The sequence below is a fragment of the Vombatus ursinus genome, unplaced genomic scaffold (assembly GCF_900497805.2).
Source record: "Vombatus ursinus unplaced genomic scaffold, bare-nosed wombat genome assembly UNPS02009994.1, whole genome shotgun sequence".
NCBI classification, from domain to species: domain Eukaryota; kingdom Metazoa; phylum Chordata; class Mammalia; order Diprotodontia; family Vombatidae; genus Vombatus; species Vombatus ursinus.
The window spans coordinates 6604060-6631095 of record NW_020949772.1 but is presented as its reverse complement, the minus strand read 5'-3'; the positions used below and the strand labels follow the sequence as shown (position 1 = coordinate 6631095).

The window sequence follows — 27036 nt, the reverse complement described above, 5'->3', positions numbered from 1 at the left end:
GCCTCAGAACAGGGGATGTCAGGGCTGGGAGGGGCCTCAGAACAGGGGATGTCAGAGCTGGGAGAGGTCTTAGAATAGGTAATATATATGTGTATGTAGTTTTCTACATCTGGCTACAAAATCTGGCTGCCTTCTATTATGATGAAAACCGTTTTGGCCTCAGGGACCCACTGAAAGGGTCTTGGAGACACCCAGGGCTTCTCAGACCACACTTGGAGAATGACTTGATCTAGTCCAATCTCCTTATTGTACAGATGTGGAAACTGAGGCAAAGAGAAGTGAAGCGATTTGTCCGAGGTGCCAGGATCACAAAAGCTCCAAGGGAGAAGGGGCCTCCAGGCCTCTCCTCCAGCCTGTGCCCCGCCCCCCCCACCAGTGACCATGCTGCCTCAGCTTGGACACCTCTGGTCAGGGTGGGACCTGGGACCTCTTGAGGTAGCCCCTGCTACATGTGGATAGCTCAGATTGTGGGGGGGTTCTTCTGTTCTGTTCTGCCTCTTGTAACCTCCATCCCTGGGTCTGCTCTGAGAGGTGAGCCCTCGGCCCATCTGACAGGGCTGCATAAGCACAGGGATAACATGGGGTCTGTGGGCTGCTTCTCTGACTCAGTTTCCCAATTTGTAAATTAGTCTTATAAGGCATGATATTGTCTTCCATCTCCTGCATGTCATAGCCAGGTGAACCCATTCTGATCCCGGTGACTTCATTTCTTTTCTTTTTTTTTAAACTGTATTTGTTTATAGAGGCAGCACAGCTTAGTAGGTGGAGTCAGCCTGAAAACCAGGCAGTCCTGGGTTCGGGTCCTGCCTCTGACCCATTATAGCTAGCTGTGTGATCGTAGGCAAGTCTCAGTGCCAGTGGCCGTCCCCCACGCCTGGAAGGCCTCCACCAGTTTTACCCCCCTGCCTCCTGGCCTCTCGGCTTCCTTCAGCAAGAAGCCTTTCTGAGGCCTCCTCTTAGCAAGTGCCTCGCTTTAAGGTGACTCCCAACTTCTCCTGGGCATAGGTAATTGCTGGTAGCCCTCCCTTAGACCGGGAGCGCCTTGGGAGTAGTGTTTGGCGCTCCGGTTTGGGGGGTTGGGCTTTTTGCCTTTCTTTGTATCCCCGGAGCTTATCTCGGAGCCTGGCACAAGGGAGACCCCCGATAAGTGCTTATTGACTCAGTGGCTTGAACAGCCCTGAGATTCTGAGGTACAAAGAGAGTTCTCACTGGTGGAGGGAGTTTGCTCACTGGAGTGCCCTATACCAGTGAAATCACAGGCCAGTCCTCTCTTTCTCCCTCCCCGTCTCTCCTTCCTTTCTCCCTTCCTCCTTCCCTTCCTTCATTTCTTTTTTTTCTTTCTTTCTCTTTCTTCTTCCTTTCCTTCTTCTTACCTTTCTTCTTTCTTTATTTCTTTCTCTCTTCCTTCCTTCTTCCCTCCTTCTTTCTTTCCTTCCATGAATCTGTTCTCTTCCTTCTGTTTACATAAATGTATATACACATATGCATATATATTGTATGATGTATGGCTTGTGTGCACACATATTTGTGTATGTTAAATGTGTACACATGTACGTACATTTTTTATGTCACTGCCCAAATCTCACACACACACACACACACACACACACACACTCTGTCCCACTGTAACTAGGAAGCACAGCTAAATAAAACAAAGCCAGTCAGCCATTGGCCAGGCTTCTCTGACAGCGTATGTATGCCTCACTCTGCCCCCTTGTTCCACCACCTCTCTGGGAAGAGGAGACAGGCTTGCTCCCCTGGACTCACGGTTGGTCCCCACGTAGACCGGGCTCTTCCAGGGCTTTGGGTCTTGTGTGAATTACTTCTCCCAGCATCAGTTGATCCAAGCCTTCCCAGGGTTCTCTCACTCCTCATATTTGCAGCGATTTCTTCCAGCGCTCTGTCGTTACGCCATTTGTCCAGCTGCTCTTGGCAAGCCTGCCTTCTCTTCCCAGAGAGGTGATGGAACAAATGGTTTGAGCAGTGACGTAAAAAGAGCAATGTATGTTTTCTCTTGGCAGGGCCACCTACATGACCGCTATGGACACCTTGTGACCATTTACACCAAGCTTCTGCTGACCAAGATCTCGTTCCATCTCAAGGTAATTGGCTTTCTGGAATCCGGGGGCCAGGAGGGAGGGGTCCTGGTGGGGTCTTTCTTGGACCAGCATCTTCGAGCTGATGACACCTTTGACCGTGACGTGCTTCCACACCCCAGCAATGTCATCACTCCTCCCTCTTCCTACCTAGTTAGATGTTGGCAAAAGGATGTCAAGAAACTGGCGCCATCATGAAACCAGACAGATGCTTTGGTCCGCTCTTCCCCTCAAAATGTGACATCAGTGCTGGTTGGGGAAGAATGATTGAGCCTGTTCCCCAGCATCCAGACAGGTTCAGGGACTGGGGAAGGAAACAAGCCCTTATTAAGTGCCTACTATGTGCCAGGCACCATGCTAGGTGCTTTATAAATATCATCTCATTTGAACTTCACAACAATCCTCGGAGGGCAGTGCTATTATTATTTCCATTTTAGAATTGAAGAAACTGAGTCTGAGAGAGCTTAAGTGACTTGCCCAGGATCGAACAGCTATTAAGTATCTGAAGTCAAATTTGAACTCAGGTCTTCCTGACTTCACCTGGAGTAGAGAGAATGTTGGACTTGGAGTCAGCATGACCTAGATTCAGATCCCCCCTCCGATATTTGCTGTCTTTGTGTCCTTGGGCAAGTCATTTGCCTCAGTTTCTCCATCTGTTAAATGAGGGGCTTGGACACAGTGGTCCAGCTCAAAATCTACCATCTTATTCTATTGGATTCTAAGCTATTTGAGAAGGATTCTGTTGTTTTTCAGTTTCATTTCCCTAGTGCCTCACATGGAGCCTTGTACAATAGCCAGGTTGTTTGTTTGCTTCTCAAGCCTTAAACATTTTTTTTGTTGGTAAATTTGTTTCAACACATCATGGAAATCCCCATTATACTTCTAATTGATGTCCTCCCTGCCCCTACACTATCCCTTATAAATAAAACAACATTAGGCTGATAAATACATGAAACCAAAGTAGTAACAAGGGTGAGATAGCTAAGACTTTTCCCACAGCACTGAAATTTAGAGGGCATGAATAGTGCTTGCATTCCTTTGATAGTCTAGAAGTAATTGAGCTTAACAGCCAGTTAGCAAGAATAATTAGTTTTACCCTTCCCTGCCCTCCCACACATGCCAGATGTGTTCCTCCCTGCCACCATTGCGGCAGGCTTCCCAACAGCAGCATCATGGGGGCCTGGGCTCTGCACCAGTGAGGCTGGTGTCCCAAGATCTCTGTCTGCCCCACTACTCGGCCTTGTCTCTCAAGGTTTTTCCTGCATCCCAGTGGAGTTTATTTAAAAATGTTGATTTGAGGGTAGATTTCATGCTGCTTGGGCCAGACCCTTTTTCCAGCTCCCATTGCTAGCTCCAGCTCTACAGTCAGCCTTACCTTTGAGGATCCTTCTGTTTGAGGAACAGGCAGATGTGTGCTTTTTCAGTTTGCACAGACATGGCCCAGTGTTTTAGTTCTATTTAAAGTTGTCTTCCAACCAGTATATATTAAGCATCTACTGTCGGGAAGACTCTTTTTCAGGAGTTCACATCTGGCCTCAGACACTTACTAGCTGGATGACCCCGGGCAAGTCAAGTCATTTCACCCTGTCTGCCTCTGTTTCCTCATCTGTAAAATGAGCTGGAGAAGGAAATGGCAAATCACTCTAGTATTTCTGCCAAGAAAGCCCCAAATGAAGAGTCAGACACAACTGAAATGACTGAACAATGAGCCCAATACTGGGCTAGATAAAAGAAATACAAAGACAAAAATGAAATTTAAAAATTAATAACAAATAATTAATTATATAAATAAAATAAAAACAATATGTTATTCATTGATATAATTATAATAATTTAGTCAGTCAGTAAGCATTTGGTATGTACCTAAGATCTTGGGAGACAAGATGTACATATATAATTATATGTTTGTAGCAAACATAGCAACAAACATTTATGAGGCACTTGCTGTGTGCCAAACACTGGATTAGGACCTGGAGATACAAATACAAAGAATGAAACATTTCGTGCTCTCAAGGAGTTTACATTCTGTAATTACGTATGTTTGGTAAGTCAGTCCATCAGTAAGCATTTAGTAAGCACCTACTGTAGGCCAGTTACTGATAGGCACTGGGAATATGTAGACAGAAGTAAAACAGTCTCTGCTCTGAAGGGCCTTATGTTGTATCATGGGAGACAACGTGAGTGTACCTATATAAGTATATGCAAAAGAGAGCAATCACCAAGCATTTATTAAGCACCTACTATGTGCTAGGCTCTGGGGATACAAGCATAAAGAAGGAAATGATCCTTAGCCAAGAGAAGCTTATACTGTAGTTGGGGAGACCAGTGCATATATAGAAATATCTGATTACAGCTAGCATTTCTGTAGCACCAGCTATGTTCCAGGCACCGTGCTAAATGCTTTACGATTATTATTTCATTTCATCCCTATAACAACTCTATGAGGGAGGTGCTGTTATTATTGCCATTTTGCAGATGAGGAAACTGAGTTGCCCAGGATTCCACAGCTAGTAAGTGTCTGAGGCTGGATGTGAGCGTGCATATTCCTGATTCCAGGCCCGGCTCTCTATCTGTTGAGCCGCCTAACTGCCTCACACACAAGACAAATGCAGACATCTACAAAGTGATGAAAAATGAGGTAGTTTGGGAGAGAGGGCACTAGCAAGGAAAGCTTCATGCAGATGTTGCAGAAGAAATAGGTAAAAAATTTTAGTGGAGAGGAAGTGCTGGTGTTTGGGGTATCAGAACCTCACACAGAAGGGGGTTTTTGAGCTGAACTTTGAAGGACACCAGTGAGTCTCAGAGGTGGAGGTGAGGAGGGAGAGCCTTACACACATGGGGGACAGCCTGTGCAAATTCATGGAGGTGGGAGGTGTCCAAGAATTATAAATGTGTTTTCTTTTCCCTACTTGGTTCACCTTGCATCAGTAATGTTTGTTGGATTTAGTTTATGATAGTGTCAAATTTTAAGAGCCTACTCTTGGCTTTAGAATCTGGGCATCTTTTCTGGAGTCTTACCTGGCCTTCCTGGTCAGTGTGCACTTTCTTCCCAAGCTTGATTGGCCTTGGGAACCAATATAGTGGTTTATCCTGCTGCAACAGCCAAGAGGCTTCTGAGGCACAGCCTGATCTCTCTCTCTCTCTCTCTCTCTCTCTCTCTCTCTCTCTCTCTCTCTCTCTCTCTCTCTCTCTCCTCTCTCTTTCTTCCTCTCTGTCCTCTCTCTTTTTCTCCCTCCTCTCTCTCTCTCCCTCTTCTTTCTCTTCTCTTTCCTCCTCTTTGTCTCTTATTCTCTCTCTCTGTCCCTCTCCCTCCCTCCCTCCTTCCTCTCTCTGTCTTCCTCCTCTCTCTCCCTCCCTCTTCTTTCTCTCTCTTCTTTTTCCTCCTCTTTCTCTTTCTCTCTCTCTCTCCTCTCTCTTTCTTCCTCTCTGTCCTCTCTCTTTCTCTCCCTCCTCTCTCTCCCTCCCTCTTCTTTCTCTCTCTTCTCTTTCCTCCTCTTTCTCTCTCTCTCTCCTCTCTCTTTCTTCATCTCTTTTCTCTCTCCTCACACCCTCTCTCGGCAGCATCCACAATTCCCCCCAGGCCTGGAGGTGACCGATGAAGTGCTGGAAAAGGCAGCCGGGACAGATGTCAACAACATGTGAGTTTCCTGAGGGTTCTGGGACTTGGCCACCAAGGGTGAGGCTGTGGGCTTGGGGCAGGGCCAGAGGAGGGGGGTTTCTTTGGGAGCACAGCCTCTGAGACAGAAGGAAGTGATGAGGGACTCATCAATCATCCAGACATATTTATGGGCCCACTCATTCATCTCCCAAAATGCTTTGCTTGCCCCAAGTGCTTCCCTCAGAGCTGTTCCCAAAGTTACTTCAGCCTTCTCATGACCAGCGACACACATGCTTGGCCGGTGGTGCATCTGCGTAAATAAAAGAGGACAGAAAGTGAGCCTACTGCCCTGGTCAGTTCTTGGCCCCAGACAGGCTCACACCACGCCCCAAAAAGGAGAATGGCGCTGGATTTAGAGTCTGGAAGAACTAGTTTTAAATTCTACCTGTTCCACTTCCTAACTGTATGCTTGGGCAAGTCACTCATCCTTTCTCTGCCTCAATTTCTTCATCTGTAAAATGGGAATAAATAACTCCCAGCTGTTGTAAGGATCAAATGAGATAATATCTGTAAAATGCCTTGCAAACCTTAGAACAATTATGATGATGATGGTGCCTCTGCTCTTTCCTAACCAAATGAAGCACTTAGTCTGTGATCCTCACTTTTTCTCACATTTAACACAGGAATCATAATAGCACTTACCTGGCCAGATTGTCTGCTGGGAGGCTCAGGGAGATACTGTCTGTAAAGCGCTTTGTAAACTTAGGTGCTCTGTCAGTGTCAGTTATCATACGGAGGGCAAGCCTTCCCTTCTAGCCTTTTATAGCCCTGAAGCCTGGGGCCTCTGGACAGAAAGGGACTGGAGAGCTGAGATCAGGAGAGAGCTTGGTTAAGAAGGGGGCTGAAGGAGCTGGGCCACTGGGAGGTGAGCAGAAACCCAGACTCCCGGAAACCTGGTCACCGGCCTCCTCCCAAATTTGGTCATCAGTGAGCTTGGGAAACTCTGCCCTTAGCTTTTAACAGTGGCAGCGGCGGCAGCGGCCCCTTCAGAGCCCAGAGCTCCTCGGATGTTTCCAGGATCTTTCATGGTGGAATAGCCAGGGTGGCTGTGCAGGGAAGGGAGGGTTCTGACTGACGCTTGAATCCTCACTGAGAGCCACAGAGGAGGATTTCTTTGATGGGAAACTGGAAGATAATAGCTCAGAGATGTCGAGTAACTTCACCAAGGTCACACAGACAGAAAATATCTGAGGCAGGACTTGAATCCAGGCCCTTTAATTCTGAATCCGGTACTCTTTGCATCATGCTCGGCTGCCTCACACTTAAGAAACACACACACACACACACACACAGAGTCTCTTTCTTTCCTCTCTCTCTCTCCTTTCTTTGTCTGTCTCTGCCTCTTTCTTTCTTTCTTGTAAACTCGGTTTCGAGGTTTTAAAAAAATGTTTTATTTATGCCTTTTGTATTTATGTAACAAATCATTTCCAAGTCACTCTGTCCACAGTGAACTTTCCTTTGTAACAAAGTAAAAATGTGATTTGGTGGAAAGAACAGAATGGATTTGGAATGAGGACCTGTGTTCAAATCTCACCTCTGATGCTGACTGTGCATGTGGCCATGGCCAAAATCACTCAAGCTCCAGAGGTCTTGTTTTCCTCATACAAAATAAAGGGGTTGGAACAGGTGGCCTGTAAAGACCCTGTGGGTTCTCTAGAGCAGTGATCGTCAGCAAAGTCAGCTAACCAATGTGCACAACATTCTGTATCCATGGGCCCCCGCCCCTCCCATCACAAAGAGGGGAAGCATATCTGCTCTGGGGCTAAGACTGGTCATTGCAGTAGCTTCAATTTTTTCAGCAAATAATGTAAATTTCTACCATAATTGTTACTAGGTCTCATGTTGCTCAAGAGGAGGCTGTGTGTGTGTGTGTGTTTCTTAAGTGAAACAGCCTAGCATGGTGCACAGAGCACTGGATTTGGAATCATAGGGACTGGGTTCGAATCTCAGCCCTGCCACATAGTACCTGTATGACTTTGAACAAATTTGGCCCTTTCTGGGCCTCAGTTCCCATATCTGTAAAATGACAGAATTGGACTGGATGATGCCTGAGGTCCTATCCTCTTCTCCATCTCAGAACCCACGACCCTTGCAGTCACTACTAGACTGTGCCATCATAGGCCTGGCCTCCTCCATCCTTGTTCTCATCTCTCTCTTGGCCTTTAGCTTCCAGCTCACCGTGGAGATGTTTGATTACATGGACTGCGAGCTGAAACTCTCGGAATCAGGTGAGCCCTCCCGGAAAAGGAAGGTGATCCGGGGTCTGAGTGGAATTTCCTGGATTCCCAGAGTTAGGATGAGGGGTGGAGTGGGGAGAGAAGAAAGGGGGCTTGTGGCCAGGCCTGTTAGCTGAGCCCTGAATCCTTGCAGGCCAGTGAGTATCTGAGGCCCAGGTAAAGGAGGACAGCCTCCCTGCCTCTCGGCTCAGTTTGGACAGATTCCCATGAAGGTCGTTCACTAGGCCACGTTTCCCAGGGTGCCAGGCTCTGCTGTACTTTCTCTCTCAGACAAGGACAGAGGCATGCAGGTACTCCCCCAGGACCCCAGCCAAGCAAATAAGCCAGGGAACCTTAATGCTGGCAGCTGCTCACCACGGTGGTCTGAGGGCTAGACTTGGAGACAGGAAGGCCTGGAATGGAATTCTGACTTAGCAATGTGACCCCAGGCAAATCACTTTCCTTTTCCGTGCCTCACTTTCCTTATCTGTACATTGGGGATAATGATAGCATCCACCACACAGGGTTGTGAAGTTCACACTTAAGCAGCTAAATCCTGCCCCAGACACTTACTTAACTGTGTGACCCTGGGCAAGTGACTACCTCTCTGTGCCTCACTTTCTTCATCTGTAAAATGGGGATAATAATAGCAGCCTACCTTCCTGGGTTATTATGAGGACCAAATGTGATGACCTGGTCTGTTAAGTGCTCTGAAAATCTTAAAACACTATGTAAATGCTAGTTATTATTCCATTGAGATAATGCAGTAGAATATTTTGTTTTTTAAAAAGATTCTATTCATGACAAGTACTAGCTGTGTGACCTTGGGCAAGTCACTTAACCCCAATTGCCTTAACAAAAACAAAAAACAAAACAAAACAAAAAAAATAAAAAGATACTATTCATTTCAGACAACTGCGTTTGAACATAACAGAAGGAAAGAGACCGAGAGACAGAAAGAGGCCTGGGGGAGTTTGTTGGAGCATTCCCTTCCCCTGTCCTTACAGGGAGAATTCTACATAACCAAGTTCAGACTTTCCCAGGCTGAGGGGCAGGAGCAGCCGCCCTGGCAGGAAGTTCCATAGTTTTACTGGCCTGGCGGAGGGGGTAATTGGGTTTTTTAGGTGGCAGCTTCAAAGCCGTTTGTAGTGATTCAGTTTTGTTTTAAAGAGAAAGGGAAGAGGCAAAGGTGGGCTGGGGGATCCCATAAAGTGACATTTGTGGGAGCTGGAGAGGAGTGGAGTGTCCAGGTGCTCTGCCATAGGCCTTGGAACTGGGGCCTGGAATAGAATCACAGAGTTGGAAGGGACCCCAGAGCCCATCCCATCCCACCCATGCCTGACCAGGAATTCCCCTCTGCAGCATACCTGATAAACCATTCTCTGCTTGAAGACCTTCACTGAGGGAGACCTACAATCCCCGAGTCATCCCACTCCCTTTTGGGAAACCTCTGAATGTTGGGAAGTTGGTCCTCATTGAACCTACATCTGCGGCACAGTGCCTGGGCACATCGTAGGTGCTTAATAGATGTTTATTGATTAATTACTCAGTTTGCTAAGTCTGTCCTCTGGAGCAAATCAGAGTTAGTCTAATCCCTCTTCTTTCTCGGCCTTTTCTTGGCTCCCGAATGTTGAGGTTCAGGGAACCCTATGTTGAGGTCAGGAGTTCTGGGACCCCAAAATAGTGACACACGGGTCCTGCCTGAATGAATTCGACCCAAGCCTTCTTGCAGCCAAAGACAAGGTTTATTAAAGATCCGCCATGTTGGCCAGACCTTTAAGGAATCTAAACATTTGTGATGCTCATATTGACAAACAGGCTAGGGGAAGTCTCAGCCATTGGCTCGATTTTAAGAATCTGAGCCCCTAAATGAAGGCTAGATGGACCTTAAATACAGAAAGACTATGGGAGGGATCCAGGAGTGGCCAAGTAGTTTGGGGTGCCTGGAGGAGGGATCTGGGAGAAGGGATATCTTGATGGGCGTGGCCGGTAGGCTGGGGTGACTGGAGGAGGGGTCTAGGAAGGATCTTGATGGGAGTGACCGGGAGGTAGAATGGGGTCTAGATAGGATCAAGGGTGGGAAGTAGCTGGGGCCATGGAGATGATAGGCAGTGGAGGGCTGGGCTAGGTTAAGGGTAACAGAGAGGGGGTGGGGGGTAGGTGATAAGGAAAGACCAGTTGATAGGATTGTAGCTTTAGGGGAAAGCTAGAGACTCCAAGGTGGGATTTTTCTAGGGCTGGTAGACAAATGGGACCCAAGTTCTTTTTGGGGTAAGGGGCCAAGGTCTCAGCTTGGGCCTGTGTCCTGTCACAAGGATGGCCCAAGTGGCCTGGAGAACATTGGCAGGGGACAAATCGCCATTTGTGTCAGACTTGGTTGAACTTTCCCGGATTATTACAGGTCAATCAGAGGCATCTGTCCCAGCCTGTCCCTGACTGGGGCACTGTGGAAAGAATACTAGATTTGGAGGCAGAAAACTTGGGTCTGAATACCAGTACTACTATTGGGAAAATCACCAGATTTCTCTGGGTCCCAGTTTCCTCATTTGTAAATTAAAGGGGCTGAGCTTGTTGGCCTCTGAGGACCCTTCCAGCTCTGAATCTATAATCTTATGTGTATCAGTCGTGGGAGGAAGTGTCCCATCATTGCAGAACCATCCCTTGGCATAGTCAGTCTAGTGTCTGGGACAGGGAGCTGAGGACGAGCGATGTGGGGACTGACCTTCTCGCTGTGTGGCCCAGAGGCTGCCAAAGACTCCCCAGTGTTGGTTGTAAGCCTCTACCGAGGCGGAGGAAGGCTCCCACCCCTCATTTCCTGGGCTCTTCTGGTTCTCCAAGGACTTTGAAGTCTGGTAGCCGCCAGGCTATCTATAGAGGAGGGCTGAACTGGGGGACACTCCCCTTTGAGACCTTGCAGACAGACTGGAAGGGCCCCCTAAACCCAGAGGTGCGCTGGACTTGGAGTTGGGAAGACCTGGGTTCAGATTCTATTTATTATCTGTGTGACTTTGGAGAAGTCACTAAACTTTCCTAGGCCTCAGTTCTTTCATCTGTAAAATGAGGGCATTGGGAGGTCCCCACCAGCTTATGGTCTCATCCTCTGAAAAGTCAATCCATTTCCCTGGGCCTCAGTTTCCTCATCTGTAACATGAGGGCCTCGAGCTAGCTGGGGTCCCCACCAGCTCCAGCTGCAGTCCTTTCCCCGTCTTCTTACCAAGGCCTTCTCCCTTGACAGTCTTCCGACAGCTCAACACAGCCATCGCGGTGTCCCAGATGGCATCGGGCCAGTGCCGCCTGGCCCCCCTCATCCAGGTGATCCAGGACTGCAGCCATCTCTACCACTATACGGTCAAGCTCATGTTCAAACTCCACTCCTGTGAGTGCTTCTCTCCTGGCTTTCGGCCTCCCTGCCCCACCAAGGGCCGCGGCCCTGAGGTCCCCAGGGTTCGCCGTCCATGCAAACAGCAGGGCTCTGGGCCTGACTCAGGGTTCCTTGAGAGCCTCCCAGTTCAGCCAGACCTGGGTGAATGCCTTGGGCAAGGCAGCTCCCGCCAGCCTCATTTATCCATTCCCACTTTGTAGATCGTAAAGGGCAAGTGGCTTTTTTAACCCTACGTGAGCCTGGGAGCCCTCTCACTGCTTCTCACAAACACCGCCATGCCCCTCTGCCCACAAAGCCCTCAGCATGAGCTCGCGAACAGCAGGCTCATCTTAATGACTTGATTTTAATATTCTTAATGACCTTATTAATATTAATGCCTTAATAACTTAATTTTACTATTAACCTAAGCCTGGCATTTATTTTTTCTTAATAAATATAATTTTCTTAATTGCACAGTGTGTTCCAAAGCCAGCTAGGAATTAGGTTTGAATTGTCTACCGTTTTTACATTACTTGCATTACCTCTGTCTTCCTTATCACAGATAAGTAATTGATTAATTAATGAGTGTTTGTTGAATAAATGAATAATTGAGAATTGGCTGTTAAGTTCCTACCAATTCAGCAAACACTCGCCGAGCACCTCCTGTGTGGGAGGCAGTAAAAAAGAATGATGGACCCTGAGTCAGACCAGACCTAACTTTGAACCCTTCCTCAGAATATAGTTGCCATGTGACCTGAGAGAGGTCACTTTCCTTCTCTGGAACTGTAAAAGGGACATAATGATACATCTCCTAGTTGCCTCCCAGAATTGTTGTGATGCTCGAAGGAGAGAGGGCAAGTAGGTGGTGCAGGGGATAGAGCACTGGGCCTGGAGTCAGGAAGACCCGAGTTCCAATTCAGCCTCAGACACTTGCTAGCTGTGTGACTCTGGGCAAGTCACTTCACCCTGTTGGCCTCAGTTTCATGATCTGTAAAATGAGCTGGAGAAGGAAATGACAAACCGCTCCAGTGTCTCTGCCAAAAAACCCCAAATGGGTTCAGAAAGAGTCAGACATGAGTAAACAAGAAAGGAGAGTACTTAAGTGAAACAAACTTTAAAGTACTACAGACGTGTTGTTGTTGTTGTTATTGTTATTAATGGCCCACCTGCCTGGCCAGTAGGGTGAGGGGGATTTTTTCCAGGTGACAGCCAAGTTATTGGTATTTGCCCAGCCCCGAGCTGGTCACTGGGGGTATAGAGAGAGGCTGGACACGGTCTGTGGCCCTCAGAGTTGGGCTGTGGTTTCATCATCCCCCTCCTTCCATGACAGAGATGGAAAGGGGAAGGGAGGGAGAGGAGGGAGATCTGCTTTAGGTGGGAGTTAGGGGGGCCAGTGGATTCCTGTTGGGGTCTCCCATCCTTCCCACCCCCCTGGGCTCCCCAGAAGGCAACATGGTCATTTCAGATCTAAAACAAATGCATTTGCAACACGTAGTGCCTGGTAAGAGCATTGGACCAGGAGGTAATCCTGGTTGAGAGTCAGTGGAGCATGACAGGGGGATTGATGGACCTAGAGACAGGAAGACCTGGGTTCAGATCCCACTTCTGACACTGTGCAATTATGAGCAAGTCCGTTAACCTCTCTTAGCCTCAGATTTTGGATCTAGAAAATGGGGATAATGAATACCCTGTCGTGTGCAGCATGACATCATGATAGAGATCCAGCCTTGCAGTCAGGAAGGCCTGGGATCAAGTCCTGGCCATGACGCCTACTGGCTCTGTGACCTGAGCAAGATACTTAACCTTTCTCAGCCTCAGTTTACTTATCTGTAAAATGATGATACCTGGAATGTCTTCAAGTCAGCATTCATGATTATTACCGTTGGGAGAACCTGAAGCCCTGTGGCTGGCTTCGCTACTTACTGGCCACATCCCCTAGCATTAGTCACCTTCTTTATCTGAGCCTCGGTTTCCTGATCTGTAAAATGGGGCTGATAATATAAACAAGATCGTGTGCGTAGAACTTTAGAGTGTTCTGTGAACAGATATAAAGCACTCTTCTTGCTCACTCAGGTCTGCCAGCCGACACACTGCAGGGACACAGGGATCGTTTCCATGAGCAGTTTCACAGGTAACAGGAGGCAGGCCCAGAGGAAACTGCAATGGCCGATGGCACATTCAACAGAAAAGTGGCCTGGGGGGCCCTCCTTGGCTCCTGGTGTGACCCCTCCCCTCCACCCCCGCGTGGGGATTCTGGGAAGGGGCAGCTGTTGGGATTTGATAGGTCGGCACTTGTATGACGAAGGTCCTATTTGGTGTCTTTGCCTGTGTGCAGGCTACCCCTCATGTTTGGAACACACTTCTTCGTCACCATCACCTCATAGAATCTCCAGGTTCCTTCAGGGCTCTGGGAAGCCTTTCCTAATCCCCTTCATTTGCTAGTTTTCCATGCTCCAATTCTCATGTGTATCTGGGGCTCTTCACAGTTTTTGCATCACGATCCTCTCCGGCCGTCTGGCGGAGCCCTTCTCAAAATAAAGTTCTAAGTAACTAAAATAAAACACACAACATGACAAAAAACAAAAGCCGTATGTTAAAATAAAACCATAAAAATATTTTGCAAACAAGTTCACTCACCACAGGTTAGGAATCCTTATCTGTATATGTTCTCTTTTCTGCCCCTTCCCCACAATAGAATATAAGCATCTTGAGGACAGGAACTACTTCATCTTTTTTGTCTTTGTATCTCCAATGCCTGCCACTGTTTCATGGGTATAGTAATTGCTTAATAAATGCCTGTTTTGAATTGAATTCGTTTTGAAGTATAGAAGAAGAAATCTTGAGCATTAAAGGAGAAAATGATAAACTGAAAAATTGAAGGCTGGGTCTTTCAAAATGCCAATAAAATTGATAAACTTTTAGCTAGCTTCATTGAAGAGAAAAAGGGAAGAAAATCAAACTACTAAGTAAAAAATGAACAAGTACAGATTAGATTGGAATTCCTTATTCTGATAGTTATGTCTTGGACCTCCTTGGCAGTTAGTCTGATAAAGCCCACAGACGTCTTCTCAGAATCATGTTTTTATATGCACAAAATAAAATACAAAGAAAATCAATTATACTGAAATACAATTGCTTAAAAAAAGTTCACAGATCTGGGCAGCTAGGTGGTGCAGTGGATAGAGCACCAGCCCTGAAGTCCGGAGGACCCGAGTTCAACCCGACCTCAGACCAAACACTTGACACTTACTAGCTGTGTGACCCTGGGCAAGTCATTTAACCCCAATTGCCTAAAAAAAAAAAAAAAAAAAGTTCACAGATCCCTGGTTTAGAAGCCCTGCTCTAGCCTGACCTGTCCACTTTCTAACCGTCACCTTCTCCCGTTCACAGCCTCAGAAACTTCTTCCGAAGAGCCTCGGACATGCTTTACTTCAAGCGTCTCATCCAGATACCTCGGCTGCCAGAGGTATCTTTGCCTCTCTCCCTGAAAGCGTCAGTGGACCCCTAAAAGCAAGGCTGTGAGGGGGGCAGGCCCTGGCTAACTGCCACATAGGGATCTGTCCTTCCCTGCCCCCTCCGACTGTGGTGCCCTGAGATCCCCAAGCAAGCAGGGTGGGATGGAGCGTGTGTTCTCAGCATCCAGATGGGATTGGTCAGTTCAGGTGGTTCGAAGGTGGAGTTAGAGGAACAGAGTGACAAGGCCATATACAGAGATGGGTTGAAGATTGTGGGGCCACTTAGCCTGGAGAAGAGAAGATTTGGGGAACCACGTGAGCTGTCTTCAAATATCCAAAGGGCTGTTACACACAAGAGGGGCTGGCCTTGTTCTGTTGGGTCTTAGAAAACAACCAGGAGCATGGCGGGGGGCATTGTGGAGGGACAGATTTTGGCTGGAGTTCAGGAGTAACTTCCAAGGTAGAGTGAGCTGCTTTGGGAGGTCCTGGGTTCCTGTCTTCAAGGAGTGGTTAGTTGGTTAACCATTTGGTGGGGATGTTGGGAGTATACCTTTACCAAAAACAGGATATCGATAGCTTGGTTTTTTTACACCCCTTTTATTTCCAAATATATTCCTCCCCATTCCCCTTACTGGACGGCCAGCTCTTGTAACAGAAGAGGTGGGGGAGCAGTCTAGAATTGAGCCAGCCTGACAGTCCGTGCAGTGGTCCACACCCATAGTCCGCCGTATCTGCCAAGAGGGGCAGCAGGCGCTTTTCTCCCACGGAGGGGATTGTCGTCCAGAGGGGACTTGTAGTTGATGGCCGCCACGGTCTCTCCCGACTCTTAAGGATCTCCTTCCGAGCATCCTGCACTTTTTCCTTCCCTAGGGTCCTCCCAATTTTCTGCGGGCCTCAGCTTTGGCCGAGCACATCAAGCCGGTGGTGGTCATCCCTGAGGAAGCTCCGGAGGATGAGGAGCCAGAAAACCTCATTGAGATCAGCACCGGCCCCCCGGCTGGAGAACCGCAGGTGAGAGCCTGCTAGCCGTCGGTTTCCCTAGCTGCCTGAGCCCTTCCCCTTGGGAGGGTATCGTGTGTGGCCTGGCTCTGGCACGGGGAAAGGGAGAGGGCGGAGTAATCCTCAGAGGGCCTCCCTCTTAGGGGCCCACCTAAGCCCCTGCTGGTTTTGTTCAATGAATGAATGAATGAATGCTGCTGCTGCTATCCCTTGGTCTTCTCCTGGAGTGGAGCGGTGATGCTAAGTGGATAAAAAGTACTCATGGAGATTTGATTTGACTCTTCGCAGGTGGTGGCTGACCTCTTTGAGCAGACATTTGGCCCCCCCAATGGCACAGTAAAGGACGATAGGTGAGAGGCCCAGAACCTCGAGGAAAAGAAGGGGAAACTCCGTGAGCAGAGCTAGGATTGGGGCTCTTGCTTCATTTGGAAGGATGAAGGTTAAGTGGGGATGGTACAATGGCTAGGGCATTGGGCTTGGAATCAAGAAGACCTGAGTTCAAATCCTGCCTCAGATACCTTAGTAGCTGTGTGACTGTGGGCAAGTCTCTTCACTTCTCTGAGCCTCAGTTTCCTCATCTGTCAAATGAGGAGGTTGGACTCAGTAACCTATGAGAAGCCCCTTCCAGTGCTTTGAAGGGCAGGGGGTGGGGAAGTAGGAACTGTCTGTGAGATCCCAGATGCCCCTTGGAATCTGAACAAATGCACAGATGCACAGTAAAATGCACTTTAACCAGCACAGTTTGGGGAGAGGGGATTCCGGTTAGTTTCATGTCCTGCTTAAAGTAATATTTGTTAACCAAATCCTCTTTTGTCAGTCCTTGCCAGACATCTTTCTGTATAGCGTGAGCCCATTTTCCTTCCCTGGTAAACAGGGGTCACGGACTATAACTGACTATTTGCTGACTGAGGATCTTAGGGAGTCACCGTTCTGAACATCATTTCTCATACGTTTTGATTCAGAACCATTTACTAATAGCTCTGGTACCCGGGCAATCACCGTACCCTGCGGAATCATTTAAGTTAACCGTCTAATCAATAAACAAGCGTTTGTTTAGATCCTACTGTGTGCCAGGCACTGTGCTAAGCACTGGAGATAAAAAAGATACATTTGAAATGGGTTCTGCCTCGTTTACATTTGAACAGGAGATAGTGTATAGCTAGATACATCTATACAGACTAGATACAAAATAGGTAACAGGGTAGTTTGGGGAGGGAGGAGGCCATCCAGAAAGGCTTCATGGAGGAGGTGGCACTTAGACCATGCCTGGAGTGAAACCAGGAGTTCTGAGAGGTGGAGGTGAGGAGAGGGAGCATTCCAGGCATGGGATACAGCAAGAGCGAAGGCCCAGAAGTGGTAGATGAAGGGTTGTGGATGAAGGTCTACGTCAGGTAGACCGGTGTGGCCGGGCCATAGAGGATATGGAGAAGAGTAAGATATAAGAAGACTGGAAAGACAGGAAGGGGGCAGTTTGGGAAGAGCTTTGAATGCCAAAGAGAGGAGTTTATTGAGGAAGGGGTGGGAGTGGGGGCAGGGTGATAAAGACCTGCACTTTGGCAGAATCACTTTGGCAGAATCACTTTGGCAGCTGTGGAGAGAGAGTGGGGAGAGGTTGAAGGAAGGGGAACCAATTAGGAGCCCAGATGAGAGGCGATGAGGGCCAGAACTAGGGCCAGAACCTTTGACATATATTGGCTGTGTGACCCTAGGCAAGTCACTTAATCTCTACAAGAGTAGGCTTCATACAGCAGATGTCATTAGGAGGGGGAATTTCTTCCTTGAGAATTAAGGATTAATTAAGTCACAGGGCTAGGGAGGAGAGGGAAGGGATGGGGGGCAATGGGGAGAGTAAGAGATAAGGAGAGGAGAGAGGGAGGGAGAGGAGAGAGATGGGAAAGAGAGGGAGAGTGAGGGAGAGAGAGAAGCAGAGGAGAGAGAGAGGGAAGGAGAGAGAGGGAAAGAGGGAGAGGAGAGAGAGGATGAGGGAAAGGGGGAGGAGAGAGAGGATGAGGAAAGGAGAGAGAAAGAAGGAGGGGGAGGAAGGGAGGGACAGGGAAGGAGAGAGGGAGGAGAGCTGGGGGCCCAGGATGGAGCCTTCGGGGAGGCCCCGGCTAGGATGATGTATGGACGCCATCCACACGCAGCCTGACCGCCGTGTGCCCACAGGGACCTCCAGATTGAGAACCTGAAGAGGGAGGTTGAGATGCTCCGAGCTGAACTAGACAAGATCAAGCTAGAGGTGGGTGCCCCGCGCCCCGGGAGTTGTGATACCTCGATCATCATCAGCAGTATCTGTGGCGGGAAGGGATGCGAGGTCACCCACCAGCCTGGGCATCTGCAGAGCCCTGGGTTCTGGTCCTGCCCTGGCCCGACCCTGACCCTGGGCATGGCATTTAGAACCTCTCTTTGCCTATGTCTTCCCATTTACAGAAAGATACACAGCGGTCCCTGTGACACAGATCTCGCTGAGCTAGTCTGAGGCTCAGATGAGATGCCTGGAAAGTGCTTTGTGGGGGCAGTAGTCATCGTTCATTATGTTTATAGCAGTTGTGAGGATCCCGGGAGATAATGGCCATGCTGTGCTCTGAGCTTTAATGTGCTGTAGAAATGCCTGACAGCGTGGTGTTGTGGAGAGAGGGCTGTCCCAGAGCCGGGACGTCCAGGGTTCAAGTGCTGGCTCTTGGCTGTGTGACCTTGGGCAAGTCACTTAATATGTCCCAGTGCCCCTGGACGGGTTTAGAGACAGCTCTAAGTGCAGAGCAGGTGCTGGCCCTCAGTGGTGGAGGGAAGAATAACAGCCTCCTAAGAATAATAGCCGACCTGACCAGCTCGATGGCTCAGGGTAGAGCACCGGGCCTGGAGTCAGGAAGACCTGAGTTCAAATCTGACCTCAGACACTGACTGGGTGACCCTGGGTAAGTCACTTCACCCTGTTTGCCTCAGTTTCCTGACATGTAAAATGAGCTGGAGAAGGCAATGGTAAACCACTCCAGGATCTCTGCCAAGAAAACCCAAAAGGGGTCACGAAGAGCCAGACACACTGAACAGCAGTGTGATGATGACAGTACATACAATATATAATCAGACTCATGACGGGGCAGGGAAGGGAGCTGTGGTTTCGTTAGGGACCTCCCAGATGAGGAAAGCCCTCCGCCAGCGCACGCTAGCACCCGCTCTGAGTTGCCCGGGGCACGGAGAGGTGCAGAGGTTTGCCCCAGGTCACTCGGTCTTGGGTCACTGGCTCCTTGGGCGCTGGGGATGGAGGGCGAGGGGGTGCAGGGGAGTGCCCAGGGGTCCCTGACTCTCTGCTTCCCCGTGCCCAGGCCCAGAGGTACATCACACAGCTGAAGGGCCAGGTGAACGGGCTGGAGGCTGAGCTGGAGGAGCAGCGCAAGCAGAAGCAGAAGGCTTTGGTGGACAATGAGCAGCTGAGGGATGAGCTGGAGCAGCTGAGGAAGGCCAGGCTGGAGCAGGAGCGGGCCCAGGGCCTCTACCAGGAGGCCGAGAGTAGGTCCTGGCCCGGGCGGGGGATGGCGAGGAGGCCGAGCAGAGCCCAGGTGCACGTGGGGGCGAGCACGCACACACGCGCGCGGGCACACACCCACACACACGCACATACACACATACCCCGATGCTCCCCCACCGTATGAGAGGACTCTCCCACTCCAGCGTGGTCTCTGTGCCGGGCCCCTCCAGCCTGCTGTTGCCTCATGGGGAGAGCCTGGAGTTGGGCAGACCCATCCGCAGACTCCTGGGTGATAGGGGCCTGCACCAAAGAGATAGCAGTGTTTTGGGGGCATGGTTCTGAGCAGGAGACGGGGTCGACTGAAGAGTAGCCGAGCGTGGGGATAATGGGGGCGGGGCAATCCGTTGGAGGAGATGGGATGGAATGGGCTTTTGTGCAGGTAGAGGAGTTATCCTCGGTCAGGAGAAAGGCCTCCTCATCATGGGAGATGGGTGAAGGAGAGAGGGACAGAAGGGATATCAGTGTGGGTAAAACTTTGGACTTGGAGTTAGGAAGACCTGAATTCAAATCTTTCCTCAGATACTTACTATCTGTGTGGCCCTGGAGAAGTCACTTACCATCTCTCAGCCTCTGCCTCCTCATCTGTAAAATGGGGATGGTAATAAATGCACCTACCTCCCAGGGTGGTTGTGAGGGACAGATGAGATACATCTGTATGTCAAGTGCTTCGCAAACCTTAAAACTCTACAAACAGGCCTGAGATTGGTCATTACCAGGACCCACCTTTGGCTCCATTTTGTTTTTTGTTAACGTTACTGTCATCATTTTCTCAGGGTGGGGTGTTAATATACTGGCGTCCCCAACCTGTACTCACCTCCCTTTTTCCAGAGAAAGCCAGTGCAACCGAGGCTCGGTACACCAAGCTGAAGGAGAAACACAGTGAGCTGATCAACACCCACGCTGAACTACTCAGGAAGGTACGGGCTGCTGCTCCACCCCCTGTCCAGGAGCACCCGGTCAGTCATGGGCAGCAGGCAAGGCCACTGGGGGTCACCTGATGGGTGACCTCAGCCAAGCGGCCACTAAAGTATGAGCAAAAATAAAACTAGACCTGGCTTCGGTTAGTAAAGCACCTACTGTGTGCCAGGCAATGTGTTAAATACTGGGGATACAAAGAAAAACAAAAACAGGACCCCTGCCCTCAAAGAGCTTCCATTCTAATGGGGGAGGCAACGTAGAAATTACACTGCGTTAACCAGTCTATGGGCAGGCTTCTTTGAAAGGCCCTCCCTTGTCCAAAGTCATCGGTGGTGATCGGAGATGGGCAGGTGGGGGGCTTTCTCGGGGGTGATGTCATTCTGCCTCCCCGCCTGAACCCAGAACGCGGATACGGCCAAGCAGCTGACCGTGACGCAGCAGAGCCAGGAGGAGGTGGCGCGGGTGAAGGAGCAGCTGGCCTTCCAGATGGAGCAAGTGAAGCGTGAGTCGGAGATGAAGGTAGGTGTGTCCCTCCCACGCTTTCCTCGGGGACCCCGGTTCTCTGGAGCCAAAGACCAAGCGGGGAGTGGCTGCGAGATCGCTGCTCCTGGGGAGCCCCCGAGCCCCCCAGACATCCTCCCCTGGTCCCCGATCGTGATTAGGTCATGCGTCAAGTAAAGGCCCCCAACAGCAGGGCTGCCCCCGTGCTCTGTGTCCCCCTCCCTGGTGGTCCCCCGCTGCCCTGGGTGACATGGTTTCCTGTCCCAGTTAGAGGACCAGAGTTACCAGCTGGAGAAGCTAAAGAGAGAACTGGACGCCAAAACAGGAGAGCTGGTCCGGGTCCAGGAGACGCTGAGCCTCAAGGAGCAGGTGCGAGAACCTGGGAGGTGGATGCTGTTGTTAGACCCATTTTACAGATGAGAGAGCAGTTCAGTGTCAAGTTTGGATTTGAACTCAGGTCTTCATGGCTCCAAGCCCAGTGCTCCACTTAGCTGCCTTAAAGAACTAGGGAGGCTAAGCCACACATAAATAAGCATTGTACGAGGGGAGGGAGCGAAGAAGGGGAATGATTGAAAACACACACACACACGCACACACGGGCGCGTGCTCTGGGAAAATTTGGGGAAACAACTCTTTCATGTGGGGATTAGGGAAAGCTGTGTAGAGGGGAGAGGGGACAAGGAAGCTGAGAATTCTGTAAGGTGGCGATGAGGAGGGAGGGCATTCCAGGCATGAGTCACAGCCTGTAGAAAAGCATGGAGGTGGGAGATGGTAAGGTGAGCTCAGGGCCCAACTAATAATCTCCTTTGTCTGGAACGCAGAACAGATGATGGGCAATGGTGGAAGTCAGGCTGTGGAGGACTTCAAATGCCAGCCTGAGTTTATTTCTATCCTAGAGGCAGTAGGGAGCCAGGATAGCATTATATAATGGAATAGTCAGAGAACATGAGCGTTCTACCCCTTACTGCCCGTGGGGCCTTGGACAAGTCATTTAAGGCCCTCTCTGTGCCTCAGCTTCCTCATTTGTTAAAGGAAGAGGGTAGACTAGATCGCCTCCAAGGTCCCTTCTAGCTCCAAATCTCTGGTCCTATGATACTGAGTCATTTTGCTTCTCTGTGCCTCAGTTTCCCCATAGGTAAAAAAGAGGGGGTTGGGCCCAGTGGCCTCCAGCCCTCCGGTCCACATCAAATAAAGGTCTGCCCCACCTCCCCCCCAGGAATAGGGCACCCCTCTTGGTTCTGGCAAGGGCACCCTGGGCTTTCCCCAGCACCCACTGGGTAGGTCGCAGAGAAATAAGAAACAAGGAAGCTCTAAACTGGGAAACTCCCCTCCTTGCCAGGGGGATCTTACTCTAGTTGGGTATGGATGGATCGCCCCCTGGTGGAAGACCCTGTGCTAAGTAGCCAAAAGAAATAAGACAAGCCTAGCCTGTTGAAGAGAGCACAGGATCTGGAGACGGGAAGACCCAGGTTCAGGTCCTTCCTCAGAGCTTTCTAGCCGGGTCCCTGATATAGGCTTTCTGAACCTCCTCACCTGTACGATAGGGATCAGTGCACCCGTAGGGTTGTTGTGGGGCCTGACTTGTAGGCAAGAAGCCTGGGCCCAAATCCCGCCTCTGACACTTAACAGTCGTGTTGACTGTGAGCGAATCAGTTTCCTCACTTGTAAATGGGGATGATGTTAGAAAGGCAGCCCCAGGAGTTAGGAAGGCCTGAGTTCAAGTCTTACCACTAAAGTATACTGGCTGTATTACCTTAGACAAGTCACCTGATCTATCAGTGCCCTGGGCAACTCTCATCAGGACTTTGGAGTGGCAGAGAAGGTAGCAACCTGCAGTGGTAGAGTTTCCTCACCCGGGAGTTCTCTACTTTCATGACATCCTGGTCAATCAAAAAGTGCCTATGTGGGGAGGGTGGGGAGGCTCACATGAAAGACTGACTGAATGGATGAAAGAAAAAGCATTAATTAAGCACTTACTGCATACCACACACTGGGGATTCAACTAGGAAAGCAGAACAGTCAGTGGCTGGAGGAGCTCCCGCTCTAACAAGCCTAGAATGTTTAGAAAGCATCAAATAAACAGCAGTTATTAGGATTCTGGTCCCTGATCCCGGGGGCTCGTCTGAGGAGGAGAAGGGCTAGGAGCAAGTGAGAAGGTAGATACGTGCAGAGGGATTCTCGTCTGCTGTCTTTGTCACTAAAGGAATTGTGTGTGTCTGTGTGTGTATAAAAATGGGAATTGAAAAAAAGAAAAGGGGAATTGAGAGCTATGTACACATTTTATATTTACATGTATATCCATACATATGTGTGTGTGTATATCCATATACATACCTATGTGTGTGTGTGTGCATATGTGTGGATATGTATATATGTAAGCTGGGGCCTCAGAGGGTGAGTCAGCAGACAAGCATTTTTAGGTGCCTACTATGTGCCAAGCGCTGTGCTGAGCTTCAGGGATGCAATGTAATCTCATAGTGTCATCTCACTCCACCCCGCTGGGCGTTTGCAGAGCGGCAGCGAGCTGAGCTCCAAGCTGGATGCCCTCCGCTCGGAGCAGGAGTCTCTGAGCAGCGTGGTGAGGCAGCGGGAGGCCGAGCTGCAGTCCGCGCGGAGCCTGGTGCAGGAGAAGGAGGCGGCCTTGAGCCAGGAGCGAGAGCGGAGCAGCCGGGAGGCTGGCGAGCTGCGGGGGAGGCTGGCGGAGGAGGTAACTGCTCCTTGCCCGGCGGGAGGCGGGGAGGAGCCGTCACCGCAGCTTCTGTCCCCAGGACGCCTGCGTTTCGGGCGGCTGGCTTCACCTCGTGGGCCTTGGCCTCCTCATATATAAAATGAGGAGGTGGGCCTAGGTGGTTCTGAGGCCTCTTCCAACTGTAGACCTAGGGTCTCGTGGTTCTCAATCACTTCGTTTCCCTGGGCCTCAGTTTCCTCATCTGCAAAATGCAGGGGTTGGACTAGATGACCTCTGAGACCCTAAGGTCCCTTTCAGCTCTGGAGATGTGACCTCATCCTAATCTAGAGGTTTTAAGGTTCAGAGAAGTTCTGGAATCAAAGCGAGGAGGCGTGGGCTCCCCCTTGTGGTGAGAGTCACGGGCTTTGGGGGAGGACTCCTCTGTATGGTGCTGCTTTAGAAAATGAGCCTGAGGTCTGAGTGGTGTGACAGAGTCACCCTTCTGGTTGGATATCAGAAGCCCTAGGTCTGAATCCCATCTCTGCCACCCTCTCTACCGCCTATGGGACCTTGGGCAAGTCGCTTCATTTTTTCCGAGCCTCAGTTTTCCCACTGTGTAAAATGAGGCGGTTGGACCACATATACTCCTATGATCCTGGTCTCCTCCTTCCATGAGATATAACACTGTGTATCAGAGAGAGCGCTGGACTCAGAGACACATTCAGATCTCAGGGGACGCTCACTTAGCTGGGTGACTTGGTACAAATTTCTTAACCTCTCTGAGCTCCCCTTTCCTGTACTATAAAGTGAGGTCATCGAACTAGGTCAGAAGTGTCAAACACAGGGAGTCAGAACCAGGTTAAAATGGTACTGGGAATATTTAACAAAGTAAAAATACAATAGAACATAGATAATGTTAATAGGTAGTTTTCTCAGTCAGTGTGCGGCCTGCTGGGTCCCTTATGTATGGTGGCATGACCCCATTTTCTATTTGACTTTGATGCCCCCAGACTAGATCACCTCTGGTCCCTTCCAACCATCCCCTTAACCTCAGTTTTCCCATCTGCGAGATGGGGATAAAAATACCCACCCCTGCCTACATCGCAGGGTTCTCACAAAGTGCTTTCTAAACTGGGAGGTGCTTCATCACTGTAGACGGTTTTGCCTCCTTTCCCAGGAGGCCCAGCACCAGGGGCTGCAGCAGAGACTCCTGGATGAGCAGCTCTCCGTGCTCCAGGGCGCCGTGGCAGAGGCAGAAAACACCGTGAGGGATGCTGTGGGCAAGCTGGATGACCCCCTGCACCTGCGCTGTACCAGCTCTCCAGGTCAGGGAGGGAGGGAGGAATGGAGAAAACCACATATGTAGAGGCCATGCCCCTACTTTCATTTTTTAGTGGTATTTCCTTGACACCTTTTAAGTTTTTACACTCGTCATTTCTGGGTATACCCGCCCTACCCTTACCCTGTCCCTGTGATAAAGGCCAGGGAGGGAAAACACGATTAAACCAAGCCAGCCAACATCAGCCAGCATCATTCAGTGTATGCACCCTTCCATACCCATAGCCCTCCACCTCTCTGACCAGAAGAGGCCAGTACTTTTTCCTTCTCCAGAGCCAAGACTGCTCACTTTGACTAACGTATATAAATTCTAATACTTAAATAAATTAGTGTGTCCACGTGAAGCCCTTTGGCTTTGTTTTACTGTCCTTCCCATTTATCTTGTGGACATTGTATACAGCTAGGTCCCAATTAGTACAAATAACGAGTCATGTGAATTCTAATAATTCATTATTAGAATTTGTACCACGTGCTTCTGTTGGGCTAGAACCAATCACTGTTTTGTAATTATAACCACAAATAGCACTAACTCAAACACGTGTGGCTACTTTGCGGGATTCCTCCTTTGCACTAAACAAGACCTCTCTGTGTGTTGTTTTCCTGTCTGACTTCCTTCCCTCTGCATCAGTTGAGATAAATCTTCCTGTACTTTTCTGTATCAATCATAGGTTGGCATTTCTTAGGGTACGGTGTATTTCCCTTACATTCGTGCATCGCTTTGTTCAAGCATTCTCCAGGGGAAGGACACCCTCTCTGTTTCCAGATTTTGGCTAGCACAGCAAATTCTGCCCCTCCATGGAGCAGGGCGTGAGAGGAAGGGCTGCTTCTGGGGGTTGGAGGAAGCTGGCTTTCTCTGATCTCAAGGCCCTGCTGGGCTGGGTTCTTTGGGGCGCATTACTCACCTGAGCCCCAGCTCTCCCGGGGCAGTTGAAGCGTATCCACACCATGGAAAGGCAGCTCCAAACAGGGGCCGCAAGCCTGGCCAGGCCGGGAGTAGTAATGATGGGAAGATGCCTCAGCTGTCCGTCCTTTGTCCCTCATGGTCCCTGTCCCCCGTCCCTTCCCCTCTGACCTATATTTCCAGATTACTTGGTGAGCCGGGCCCAGGCTGCCCTGGATGCCTTGAGTGCCCTGGAGAAGGGGCAGATGAAGTTCGTGACCTCGATGACCGGTGAGTGGGAAGGAGGAGCCACTGGGCTGTAGGCTGGGGAGAGGGCAGGATTCTCAAGGACCTCAGAATCCCATCACCCCTGTCTCACTTTAAGGGTGAGATGGATGGAGCTGCTACAACCAGAATCAGTCAGTGAGCATTTATTAAGCACCTACTGTGTGCCAGACCCTGTGCTAAGTCCTGGGGATACAGAAAGAAGCACAAGACAGCGCTTGCCCTCAGGGTGCTCCCAGTCTAACGAAGACCATGGTTTCTGGCGTGCCCTGGGCCTTCCAGGAAGCTGGGTGACTCAAGACAACTGTTCAACAAGCATTTTTTAGGGACCTCCAATGCTTCAAGCATTGCATTTTGTACTGGAGATAGAAAAACAAAAGCAAAATAATCCCTGCCTTCAAGGAGCTTACATTCTAACGGGAAAGATGAAGATAACATGTACATACAGTGGGAGGGGGGAGGGGAACCTGTGGCCTATTGACGGAATCCAAATTTTAGAGAAAGTCTATCATTGATCAATCTAGGTACACACATAGATAACATGTGTGTGTGTGATCTTTATATGTGATATTTACATAAGCTGACATGTAAACATGTATGAATAATTATAGATACAAAAGCAAACACTTTGTCTCTGTCTCTCTCTGTTTCTCATCTCTATGTCTGTTTCTTTGTCTCTGTCTCTGTCTCTCTCTGTCTTTCACTGTTCCTCTGTCTCTGTTTATGTCTCTCTCCATTTTTCTTTCTCTGTCTCTGTTTCTTTGTCTCTGTCTCTATATCTCTCTTGTCTTTCACCGTTCCTCTGTCTCTGTTTCTTTGTCTCTCTATATCTCTCTTTCACTGTTCCTCTGTCTCTGTCTCTCTCTGTCTCTGTCTCTCTCTGTCTTTCATTGTTTCTCTATCTGTCTCTGTCTTTCACTATTTCTCTGTCCCTGTTTCTTTGTCTCTGTCTCTATATCTCTCTGTTTTTTACTGTTTCTCTGTTTCTTTATCTCTGTCTCTCTCTGTTTCTCCTTCTCTGTCTCTGTTTCTTTGTCTCTTTCTCTGTATCTCTCTGCTTTTCACTGTTTCTCTGTCTCTGTCTTTCACTGTTTCTCTGTCTCTCTTTCTTTATCTGTCTCTCTCCATTTTTCCT

General features: G+C 49.4%; 1 protein-coding gene across 2 annotated transcripts in view; it reads left to right on the top strand.

The window, feature by feature from the left end:
* Positions 1–27036, top strand: part of HIP1R (huntingtin interacting protein 1 related) — a 78849-nt gene that overhangs the window by 38464 nt on the left and 13349 nt on the right. For both annotated transcript variants that reach the window (XM_027853489.1, XM_027853488.1), the window contains exons 5-20: positions 2022–2102; positions 5658–5734; positions 7921–7982; positions 11206–11346; positions 13405–13462; positions 14722–14797; positions 15657–15797; positions 16074–16135; positions 17952–18024; positions 19109–19292; positions 20140–20228; positions 20632–20748; positions 20998–21099; positions 23243–23437; positions 24576–24723; positions 25821–25907. In XM_027853489.1, the coding sequence (XP_027709290.1) occupies positions 2022–2102; positions 5658–5734; positions 7921–7982; positions 11206–11346; positions 13405–13462; positions 14722–14797; positions 15657–15797; positions 16074–16135; positions 17952–18024; positions 19109–19292; positions 20140–20228; positions 20632–20748; positions 20998–21099; positions 23243–23437; positions 24576–24723; positions 25821–25907 (1693 nt within the window). The remainder of the gene's footprint in view (positions 1–2021; positions 2103–5657; positions 5735–7920; positions 7983–11205; positions 11347–13404; positions 13463–14721; positions 14798–15656; positions 15798–16073; positions 16136–17951; positions 18025–19108; positions 19293–20139; positions 20229–20631; positions 20749–20997; positions 21100–23242; positions 23438–24575; positions 24724–25820; positions 25908–27036) is intronic.